Source organism: Artemia franciscana, chromosome 7, assembly GCF_032884065.1.
Source record: "Artemia franciscana chromosome 7, ASM3288406v1, whole genome shotgun sequence".
NCBI lineage: Eukaryota > Metazoa > Arthropoda > Branchiopoda > Anostraca > Artemiidae > Artemia > Artemia franciscana.
Genome location: NC_088869.1, coordinates 53,482,612 through 53,495,226, shown reverse-complemented (window position 1 = coordinate 53,495,226; position 12,615 = coordinate 53,482,612). Strand labels below are relative to the sequence as shown.

The 12,615-nt window shown below is 35.5% G+C and overlaps 1 protein-coding gene across 1 annotated transcript in view; it reads right to left on the bottom strand.

Annotated features, from left to right (window-relative positions):
- The window catches only part of LOC136029727 (sortilin-related receptor-like), a 92,960-nt gene that overhangs the window by 5,137 nt on the left and 75,208 nt on the right, over nucleotides 1–12,615 (bottom strand). Inside the window, 4 exon segments of the mRNA XM_065708233.1 lie at nucleotides 1,270–1,476; nucleotides 5,029–5,219; nucleotides 7,002–7,279; nucleotides 9,554–9,813. Coding sequence (XP_065564305.1) covers nucleotides 1,270–1,476; nucleotides 5,029–5,219; nucleotides 7,002–7,279; nucleotides 9,554–9,813 — 936 coding nt within the window.

Here is a 12,615-nt window from a genome sequence, read left to right as displayed (position 1 = left end):
ACGTGTTGCTCCGCAACTGTGCCCTAAAGAACAGGGCACAGTTGCTGCAACACTTCCCGTTGCACAGGCAACGGAGGTCTAGTTAAAGACTAATACGAAAGTCAAGGACCGAAGACCCTAGAAGCGGATAACCCAGCGCGATCAAGTTAATTCTGAACAACTCTCGGATTTTGAAAAGCTGATCCGAGTAAACGGTTTATAAACATACGATATTTTAAGCATCTTAATATACTGAAATGCAAATCTAATCTAGTTAAAAGACAATGAAAAAACCTGGTGATTAGAATACCATTCTTAGAAGACAGTTAGATGCACAAATAGGAATTATACCATAAGAGCTTTTATGCAAAATCAACTTATGTTTTTCTAATTGCGGCGCGGTTTTTCAAAGTATGTGTACCTTTCAGCCAGCGAATTAATCGAATCTTCGACAAATTTCCAATACAATCTCTCAAAACCTGTCTCATTGAAAATACACATCAATGGCTATTAGCTAACGCAGAAAGCCGTTAGGTTGGACAAATGATATTTTTAGGGATAATCCCTTTAGCAATCCCCTAAAATCCAGCTAAAATCCCTTAAAATCCTTATAAAATTCCTTATTAAATTAGTAATCACTTATAAAATCAAAATATTTGGAATCTATAAGCAACAATTATTTTTACCTGATCACATTTTGTTTTTGAATAACACTTTCATCAGAATTTATATGCACTCAAAGCTTAGAATTGAATTCACAGTACTCAATTTATTTTACTAATAATTTACATATTTATTGTACAATTCAAGTGAATGCGCTTTAGTGATTTTGAATCAAGAATCGGGGAGGGCAATGAACTAAAAAGTTTGACAGACTGCTTCACAAAAGACTATAAATCAACGCCGTACAATGGGTCACAAAGGCCCATTGTCTCCATGGACAAAAGATAAAGGACCCAATTTTGCAAAAAGGGGAAATTGTTACTCGTACACGTTTTTTTTCAGCAGTCCCTCATTTCAACATTACTATAATCCAGAAAAAGTTTAAAACACAACAATGCGCTTAATCCAAGAAAATTTCAGTCTGGGTTCAAAGAAGATAAGAGCGCATTTCAGATTATTCCAGTTCTGCTTATCTTCTAGTTCTTCCAGACTTAGCAGTCTTCCAGTTCTGCACCGTCAATATAGATGTTAGCTTTTAGTTCCTATAAAACCCACACTAGAGCCCCTTAGTTACCTCTCATATCAGTTCCCCTTACCGCAAAGCCCTGAATCAGAACAGGGTCTTACCTATTACATCCCCCGCAGTGAATGTAGCTGACTCTGTTCTAGAGTTGTAATGACTATTGATAAACTGTTGAAAAGAACTATTCAAACGTCTATGTCTGAGTAGAAGAAAAGCCATTGATCCAATGAGGCAAAGGATTATGATGCTTGCCACAGAGCCAACAATAACAGACATGTTACTTGATGCAAGTTCAACAACTGACATTTCATCTGTAAAGTAAAAACAAGGATAAATCATTAAGCATTCTTTACTTCCACTTCTTCCACTTTTATAGCATATAAGAAAGAAAAATTCAAAATTTTCTTTATAAACCCAGCGGAAGCTGTAGGAGGAAGACCTAAGTTTCTTCCCTAGAACTGGGAATTTAAAAAAACGAATATCAGATAAAAAAAAAAATATTAAATGAGCAAAAATTAGATAGAATAGAGTTGAAAAAATACGAGCACAGAAAATCATGCAAAATTGTAAGGAATTAAAAAAAGCACGGCGTTTTCCGGGGCAGGGATAATAGGTCCAAAGTAAAATTCTAGCCAAAAAAAGGAGAAAAGATAACTAGATACACCCTTTCCTTTTGGGGACAACATTATCACGGCTGCTTAGGTACTTTTATGACGCTGTGATAAATTTGTGGTTCACTCCCTTGCTCATTTATTGTTCAATGAAAAGGCTATATCCAAGGCAGAGCGACTTGAAGATCTAGTCAATAACCAAGCGTCTGGTTCAATGTTTTTTCCAGATGAAAAAACTAGAATTACGCAAATTTTTTCAATCTTTCAAAAAATGTAAACAAACAATTGGAACTACATCTAAATATATGAAGATTATGACGGAGAATGGATAGATGTTGAAAGATAGCTACTGTGTTGACATTTTGAATAACGATCATAGCGCTGGATATTTCAAAGAGAAAAAAAAATCGTGGGGGGATACCCCAAGCTATTTCTTTATATTAGACTTCTCTTGACCCTAGGATTTGAGGATGCAAGTTTCGAACTGACCAAGGAAAACAAGTTTTTGTTTCATCTTTGGATCCCCTAACAAACTACTTCCTCCAAAAAATTGCAGTCTATTTATCCCAGAATTTCCATGGGGCCTGGGCCCCCAAATTGACATCGGAACATCGGAGTCCACTTGGCCAGGGACCAACTGTTTCGAGTTTCAATCCGTAAAAAGTTTTTTATTTCCTATTGGCGCTTCATTTCAGACGAACCATTTATTACTATTATTAAAAAAAAAAATTTGAGATCCCCTCGGCCCAAGGATTTCCAGACATAAGTGTCATGTAAATCGAAACAACATTTTGCCACAGGTTTTGTGGGCGCAAAACCCAAACCTAAATTATTTCTTTTTTGTGCATGAGAGATCCCTTAGGTAAAGAGTTACGGATGGGAATTTTTAAGTCCTTCAGAGAAAAAAAGTTTTACGACCTTTTTTCGTCGGAACCATTTTTTGCGCGCTCGGGACCTTTTGACCCAATGACTTAAAACATAAGTTTTGAGTCGATCAAAAAGCTTTTTTACCCACACTACACAAAGGTATAATACGTGGAGTAAATAAAGAAAAACATATGAAAATACAATGCAAATCAACATAGAAATCACATGGAAACTAGATACAGAGTAACACAAAAAATAAAAGACGCTAAAAAAGAGAAATATCATAAAAGGAGGGGAAAAGAGAATAAAAAAAAAACGAAGAAGAAACCACAACTTGCTGAATCTAATAACGCAAAATGTAGAGAAATAAGGACGTAAGCTGTCTTTATTGTTGTTATTATTTAACTTTTAACTACTCTTTATGTTAAAAAACGGGGAGTAATAAAAGAGGGGAAAAAAAACAAGAGTCAAGAGACGAGGTCAGAAGAGCCAAGAGCTTCTTCCCACCAAGTTTCATTACGATCTTTCCACTCTAAGCGTTTTCCAAGATTTCCAGTTTCCCCTTTCAACTCCCCCCAATGTCACCGGATCCGATCGGGATTTAAAATAAAAGCTGAGACACGAGATCCTTCCAAATATCAAATTTCATTAAGATTCGATAACCCGTTCGTAAGTTAAAAATACCTCATTTCTTCTAGTTTTTCCGAATTAACCGTCCTTTAAAGCTGAGACACGAGGTCCTTCCAAATATCAAATTTCATTAAGATTCGAAAACCCGTTCGTAAGTTAAAAATACCTCATTTTTCTTGTTTTTCCGAATTAACCGTCCTTCCACCCCCCCAGATGGTCGAATCGGGAAAGCGACTATTCCTAATTTAATCTGGTCGGGTCCCTGATACGCCTGCCAACTTTCAGCGATTGTTATATTGACCACGTATCTAGTTTTGGATCTTCTTCATGAAAAAATTGGGGTGTTCCAGGAATTCGAACCTGACACCTCTCGCACCCTAAGCGAGAATCATACCCCTAGAACAACAAGCCATACTTAAGAAGAACAATCATTTGTTTTACCGGCAAATAAAATTCTTCTCAACTATCTTGTTCACTCCCCCCCCCTGATGATCGGGGAAGAGACAATTTCTATCTTTCTATCTTTCATCGTCCTAGCTTATCTGGAAGTGCCCAAACTAGCAAAAGCGGAACCGACAGACCGACAGAAATTGCGATTGCTATATGTTACTTGGTAAATACCAAGTGCCATAAAAATAAACAAAGAAATAAAAAGGAAAAATAACTTAAGACAAAAAAACAAAAACAGATAAGGTAGTAGTGCGGAGAAACACGGATACAAGCCGTACTTGGAAGCTTTCTGTGTAGTACTTCCAATTTTACTGTAATATGAAGAAGAAATTTGTTAACTAAAACCCGGTTTTTCGTCCAAGGAAGAAGAAACAATAGAAATTTAAAAAATCTAAAATAATTAATCCGAATTCTTTTTAAATCTGTTCTTAAGAAGGGAGAACATTCCAGAGGCAAAAAGAATTAGAATACCAACTTGGAGGCTGCTTAGTACAGCTAATCTTGGGGTAGGGTCCTCGCCAATGCAGAAACCTAGGTCATTTAAGGCCACTGATGCAAGGTCACGTTATTAACGAAAATGAAACCGCCTCGAAGTAGAACAAGCTTTCCTTATTTTACTTTTGAGCCACCTATGGCTGATTTATAGCCTAATCAAAGCGACCCATGGCTGCTTTGATTGACCATGAACCTTGGTTAACTCCAAATAGTTGTAATCTTAGAATTAGATTACATGGAGCCAGCCACCATGCGGGCTATTTAGTAGAGCTAGTGTTGGTATACGGTCCCAGTTAATTCGGAGATCGAAGTCATCCAAGCCGCTCTTTCATAACAGACACACTGAATGGTCAAACCAGGTCGTTCATACAATCATTCTATTAAAAAAATTTAAAAGAAGCAGCAATGAAATGGAACAAGCGCTCCTTATTTTACTTTCCGAGCGGTCTAAGGCTGATTTGTGGCTCAATCAAAGCAACTCAAGGCTGATTTGATTGGGCAACGCACCTTGATTAATTGCAATTTTGATGCTTCGTGATATAGGTGATAAAAATGATCTGTCTATATATTTTCCATTTTCCAAAAAATATTTTTTCCAAAAAATATATATATTTTCCAAAAAAAAATGGTGTGAAATGAGACATCAAATATATATATATATATATATATATATATATATATATATATATATATATATATATATATATATATATATATATATTTGATGTCTCATTTCACACCATTTTTTTTTTCTGGAACACACCTACAGCCGTTTGGAGCAATGGATAGATGTACGGAGTTTGGACTTACCAAAAGGTCGTTCAACAGCAATCGGCTCAGAAAACGTAGATTCATAGCCATCCTCATCGACCATCTTCACTTTCAGATACATTATCTGTCCTTCTGTCAATGGTTCAAGTGTAACTGAATTCTCAAAGGATCGTTTTTCTTCATAAGTCGTGAAATTCTTGTCGTCAGAGAGTAAAATTTCAAAATGTATCCTAAAACAAACAACTTCGATAGCCGACAGTAACATAAAGCGAAACTTAGTTCTATGGCTATCACGAGAAAGTGTAAAGACATTTCGGATACTATTCAAGCGAAGGAAGTTTGACTTAAAGGTCAAAATGGCCAAACATTAATATTTAACCATAAAAGTGTCAGTACTATCAGCTGGGCCATCAGACAAATGTATATGCATTTGTAACATAGAGGGTAGAATACATAATATTTTCCAGTTGTAAAATATTCAGAAAATTATACTTTTTTGTTACTTTTTCTGAGGGGTAAATTACTTCTGCAACGAACCACGATTACTAGTATTTTTGCTGCTTTGCAATATAGGTAAAAACAAAACAAATAAACCAGCAGCAATGTATTTATTTGACTAAGGAACTATCGATGGGTTAAATGAAGTACAATAAGGGTCAAAGTAAACAGAGAAAAAGAGAAAGAGATAAAAAGAGCAATTAGAAGCCTACCTAACACCTACCAGCATTATTCTTGTCAGGAAGCCGTAAAGACTACCTCATGATACTACACATTCTTTTACTGCGAATATTCGGTATGATTTTATTACTAATAAATAATGAAAGCCGACAATGTAAAACATTCAATGAGTTTTTTTTTAAATTTCAGTCAAGATTGGAAAAATTTATACAAAAAATGAAGAAAAAAAGAAGTGGCAACACTGGAATAATCAAGACACCCATTACCATGCTTTGAACACAAGACCAGACAGTGGGTCCAACCCAGTACCGTTATAGTATTGTGGCTGCTAGATATTCAAGATATTATGATTTTAGGAAGCTACACCTTTAGGTTTAGTTTTTCTTTTTTTTTTTTGCATTTGGAGTGAGAGATACAACTTCCTAGGAATCCCTACAGTCAAATTCTCTAATCAACACAAACAATAGCCCCCGAGTCACCTGCACATTTTTTACAGTTAAATAACATTGAAACACTCTCAGGTAAAATTACGTCAGGTAAAATAGAACTTTTTGAGTTCCCGCAGGCAACTTGTCCAATCGACACGAACAATTATCTGCAAACTCTTTCCAGTTAAGCAACATTAAAACACAGTCCTTGGTTAAGCCCAGTAATTGTACAGCAATATGAACTTTTTAAAAGTGGAAACTCCGAATGATCCGATTTCTACTATTTCATTTAAGAAAACTGTAAGGACTGCCACAGATAGCAACATGTTTTCCAGCTGTATGATACTACAATACTCGAAAAACTAGATATTAAAAAGAAAGAAATATGTCAGCTCATTAAAACAATTCAAAAAATGACAGAATTTATGTTATTGGCATTCTATCAAACACCCATTTAATTGACGGCAACCCCCTAAAAGATGACAAAACAGCCACAATTATGGGGATAATTTACCCCAGTCTTTGAACTATGAATCTTTTCTGAAATAAAAATAATTTCGACCGCTTTTTATGCTGCCTTTTGTAAAAGAATTTAATGTAACAAAACTGAAATATTTACTGCTAGGTTATTGGAAAAAATTACTGTAGAGATTTCAGTTAATCGAAAATCACAAAATGTGCTATTTGGTGGTTTGGCCAAACGAATTTTCTTCCTAGAGCATCCATTGATTAAATATTTACTGGAAAACATAGCATTCTCGTTGAAAAAGCCAGATTATCATTTACAGAAATATGCTATTAAAACGGAGGAAGAAAGCACTATGCCTCTCCATCACTTTATACCAAATTTACAGCAAGAAAACAAATAAATGAAAGGAAAAACCCGAGACTGACAACCAAACTTACTTTTTCTTTTTCATTCCTCGGGGCAAGTCACCAGTCTTCCAATAAACAAAATATGAACTATTCTTTTCAGGAATGGCAAAGAGCTGATATGGCACAGGCAAAGGCGGTGCGAAGAAATGGACCGGACTTGTTGGGCGTGAGTTTTCTTCGCTCGACCTAACTGTCACAGAATAGTTTCCACCCCAATTGACATTGATATTTAGGCTTAAAGATGGAGACCTTGAAGCAGGCATCGATGTCTCCTGGCTCATATTTTTTACCTGATCTACCAACGAAACCTAGAACACAAATGATAATGAGTAAAACTTAAAATAAAAAGAATGCATTAATGTTAGTGTGTTAATACTATGTGTTAAGCCCCTCCCTTATATGCACGAGTCTGACTGTAATTGGTTATATCAAATGGAGGCGGACCAGGAAATACTGACGTTTCTTGAATCGCATTCTTTACAAAACCTATGAATGAAACCTACAGGACAAGTAATAATGAATTAGGTTTTAAAGGAATATGTCCGTTGATTTCAAAATTAAAGGTAAGAATTTTACCAAAACCTATTATTATACTGTTTATTCTGTAAAAAAGAGAACTTTTATTTTATAATTTAATAAAAGCAAAAAAAAAGGCAAAGATTATTTAGCTATTTTAATTATCTGGTAAGAAGTATAAAGGGATGCCCCTTAGAACTCAATTAGATGAACTAAATAGCTATCTTTTAATCACTTCAGTCTGGTGTGTCAAAGAAGTGGCTTCAAGCAGCCACCGAAAATAAAATTTAGAAGCCCAAACTTATGGGCTTCTAAATAAATACAATATTTTGACAGTAGGTTTAAAATTTTTCGAACGAACAAAACATTGATTGTTCTGCGGTAAAAAAAAGGAATGATCCCTAAGAATGATGTATGGAGGGATGGATGATAGACTTATCTATCAGCAGGTGAAATGCCATCATTTTTATACACTCGTAAAAAGAGCTTATGCCAAATTTGCCTCTCACCCAGAATATCTGTCTTGGCTTTTTCTACAATTAGCCATGGCTTGATGCCCGCAACAACTTGATCTTAATTAAAAAATAAAATGAGACAACGATTCCTACAATATGTTAATTATCTGAAAAAAATAAGCGAAAAACGATGCGCCTTAATCCTCAAATATTTTAATTAGACGGTCACTTAGTTTTTCAATCACGTTACTCATACGTGTCAAGCACCTGCCCCAGGGGCTGCATGTCCTAAAAGTGCATAAAATAAACTCAATGGTCCGTCTACAAAGGTTACCATTTCATGTTGCCAGAATTGGTGGTAAAATGTAAAATTAGGAATTCAACTCAATTATGACATAGGAAAACTATAGAGATCCTGCACCACCTCCTTCGTATTTTTAGTGTTGAATGTTTTCTGTTGAAAGGGATGTTTTTTGCTTCTTTAAGTAGCCTATTAGTTTGTCCATCAAATAAAAGGTCATGACCCTCATTATCAGCAGGTTATAGAACGTGATAAAGCTTTATTCTAAAAAAAATTGTCACAAGCGGCCAAGACTGAGGTTGCTTTTCACGTCCAAAGCAATAAAAGTATGAAAAACATAAGAAATCGTTAGATATGAAAAGAATACTCGATTAAAATAAATATAAAAGATGATGAAACAATAAAATTATATATGAAAACTCACAAAAGTCAAATACTAAAGAGAGAAAAATTTACAATTTCCATGAGACGACACATACAATAGGTCGTCTCCCCAAGCGATTTATCAAAAGTTATAGTTCTTTTTAGTCACAGCCAAGTTTAACTTTTGGATATTTTGGTTTTACAGGTACACTTTTAAGATTAAAAACATAACGAAATTCAAATTTCAAGTCACTGAAAGAAACAATGAAACCAGTATAATAGATGCTTGAGTAAAAACCTGTGCAAAGTTAAAAATTCAGCTTGATTATAATCACGATTCGTTTTTTAGTCTCTGTCCTAGTGTAAACAACCTCGGGCGCACTATCTTCAATTTTTTTCCTGTGGGGGGGGGGGGGAAATTAGGTTTTACTTAAGAAACGTATTATATATCTGAAGATCGATGAGTTGACTTTATAGCCCCTTGTACGTAGAATACCAAACGGAGTAAGATACAAAAAGAGAAAGAAAACGACAACGAAATAAAAGCAAAATTCTACGACAAATTTACTGTTTGAAATCAGACAGAATAGGTAATTACTGGTTTTTTTTTTTACAATATTTAATGCATAGCCCGATGGATCTAATAATAACCTAAAGCAATAGCTTAAGGATCTATGGTACCATACCTCCGAGTGACCCAACAATCATTTGCCTAAGGTGGGTGGCCGAGAAAATACTTTGAATACGAGCAGTGAATTCACCGGAGTTGTTTTAGATCTGTTTCTGAGTATACACGTCGAAAAGGCGCAAGGTACAAATAGTTCGGAAGCTTACATGTAATACATAACTTAACTAGTAGCTATCACTTAAAGCAAAATTTATGCTCTTATTCCGCATATTTGGCACAGTTTTATCAGGAAGGAACAGCGTTGCAAGACATTACTTACTATATAGCCAACTTCTGACTGAAGAGATGGACAAGCTGCTCTCCAAGCAACAATCATCCTTTCTGGGTCATTTTCGTCCCTAGCTACCCTTAAAGACTTCGGTGGTGCTTTATGGTCGAAGTCAGTAACAACTTGAAGCGGCCTTTCAGAGCCAGGGCCTATACCAGCAGGACCAACAATAACCACTTCCATTAGATATTGCTCACATGCAAGTAGATTCTTGACTGTTACCGTGGTTTCATTTGTTTTCAGCCTTGGACCTGCAATAATGAATTCAAATTATAATTGGATTGAATTGGAACATAGAGTGTATCACATACATATAGGTAATTTAAGTAATTTAATTTACATGACGGTACACTTAAATCCATGAAGGTTTATGATGGTCATTGCGGTATCAGTTTTCAACCTTGGGTCTCCAAGGAAAAATTCGGATTATGATTCAATTGAATTGGGGCATAGAGTATATCATATACATTTTGGTAATTTAAGTTTTACACTTTAATTCGATTTAAATGTCGGCACTTAAATTTATTAGGCATTGCTTGAATGCATTTAGATGACGGTTACTAGGCTTTCACTAGTTTTCAATTTTGAACTAGTAAGGATGAACTCTGATTATAATTAAACTGAATCGGAACATAAAATATATCAAACAAATGTAATCGGTAGCTTAAAATCAGATAACAATGGTATTAAGAATTAATACTTGAATAATCACAGTCTGAATGTTCGCAATTTAAAGCAACAAAACTATAGACTTTAATGAGAAATAAAATACTGCACAAAGATATTACAGTATCTTCTATTGCGGAAGCAAAATTTTCTCTAAGTAATAATCTACAGGCATTATGTCTAGCTTATTTTTAATTCTATACCTTGGACAACTTAAGGATGTGTACTTACCACTTCGTCATTATTATATTTGGTCTCGAGTGAATTATTTTGATTATCAAAACAATTAATTTGATTGGCTTCGATTAAATTTCAAATATATTTTCATAAGTAACTAGCTGTTGGTGTGGCGATTCGCCACACCGAATATTCCCCGTATCCCTGTCGTCATTTATGTATCCCCCATGTGCCCTTCCGGCGTCCCCGTTGTAGTTGTGTCCCTGTGTCCCGGTCGTCATTTATATTCCCTGTGTCCCGGTCGTTATTTGTGTCCCGATGTCTCGGTCTGTAATTTCTCTTCGAGTGTCCCGGTCGTCATTTATATTCCCTGTGTCCCGCTTGTCATTTGTGTCCCGGTCTGAAATTTCTTTTTGAGTGTCCCGGTCGTCATTTATATTCCTTGTGTCCCGATGTCCCGGTCTGTAACATACGACAATAGATCAATTGTGTTGTAACTTTGTTCACGATCGCATTCTACACATGTAGAAATAGAAGCAGTACGATTAGGTGAAGGCATTCCCAAATGCTTGAGAAGTTTGTTTACAATAGAGAAGCACAAATCTTCAATCATAATTAAAGTGCAGTTGTAGAGTAAATTGTAAATTTCTGTTGTAAAGTCCAAGGTCATATTTGACCTTTCTAACCGTATTCGGTGGAGTATATTCTCGGCCATTTGCGATTTGTATTTTTCCCATAACTCTGTAGGAGACGAAGGAGAGCAATTTTTGCCGGAAGACACGGGCCGTAATGTCATGTCTATGAACCGGCGATTGTCCAGGATGTAAAAGCTGTTGTATCTAATCCCAAGATGGATTATATGTAAATGTAATAAATGACGAATCATTAATCTATAGGCATAATATTTCATTGCGCTGCATTTCTTATCCATTTCTTTGTTAGTGGCTGGATTTATCAATTTAATATTAAAGTGATAGCCGTCGGCTCCATCGCAAAAAATGATAGGATATTGTAGGGCATCGTAGCATCGATGAGTTTAAGCAATTCTTGTCAACTGACTGTTTCACCTATAAAGAATATTATCTCGAGGTAAGAGCTGATCCCTAACCATAACAATTGCCACTTCGTTGATAGTTGCGTATCAGTAGGCATCAATTCGATTGCTGTTTTGAACAGAAGAAGTAAATTATTATTTTTGTGGAAAAGATGTTGCAACTGGGAAACGATAGTCCTTTCAACGTCGTTTTTTTTTATCATCGGTATCACTTTCAAGTTGTTTGGTTTGTTTGACCTTGGCTTGTCTTTCGTCACTATGAAATACATATCGCCGAACCTTTGTTTTTTTAACTAAAATCTGGTAGGCATTGATGGCCTTATCCAAGTCAAAATCCCAAACCCAATCATCATCGCTATCATTTTCAGTTTTAATACGTTTTGACTCTCGCTGTCCAGGTTGATTTTCATCTAACTGCGCGATTTTGCGTTCTTTAGCCGCAAGCCTTTGGGCATTAACTATTTGAGCAGCTTCCTCGGCTGTTTCTTCTGTCATTTTAAGATCTATACTAAAAATTTCTCTTTGAAACGCCGTCTTATATGACGTCATATACAAAGCCTTTGACGTCATAACAAACATGACGTCAGTCGACAAACAACTTCATGACGGCATAATGCTCAATCCTTACAATGACGTCAGTCGACAAACATGACGTCAGTCGACACACAAACAACTTACTTTTATATATATAGATTTCTGAGACTACACTGGCTAATCATGACAAATCATAAAATCCCGAAGAAGAGGAAAGGAGGAGAGTCAAACGGAGGTCTATTTGGATAATTCTTTAATTTTTTCACTGGCTGTTATTGTCCTCGTTTTCTCTTTTTCACCATTTTATGTTTTGTCATTTTAATAGAAAACAAACTTTAATTAAAAACAATAAACTAAAAACTTTGAAAAATTGGTCTTTTTGTAGGAACGGAAGATATTATTTGCTTTTGGTGCTGGGAAAACCGTTTTCTTCTTGTGAAATGGTATTGTGAATTTGCTACGCTGGGATAGCCTTTTTTACCCCACTCCTGCTCTAAGTCATTTCTTTCTTGATTTGTTTCTTTTTCTTGCCAATTGCATCACTTTTGGCTTTTGAAGTATGATACATTTTTTTGACGATAATAGACAGACTCCGCTTCGAATTAAGCTCTGTGTGGTCTGT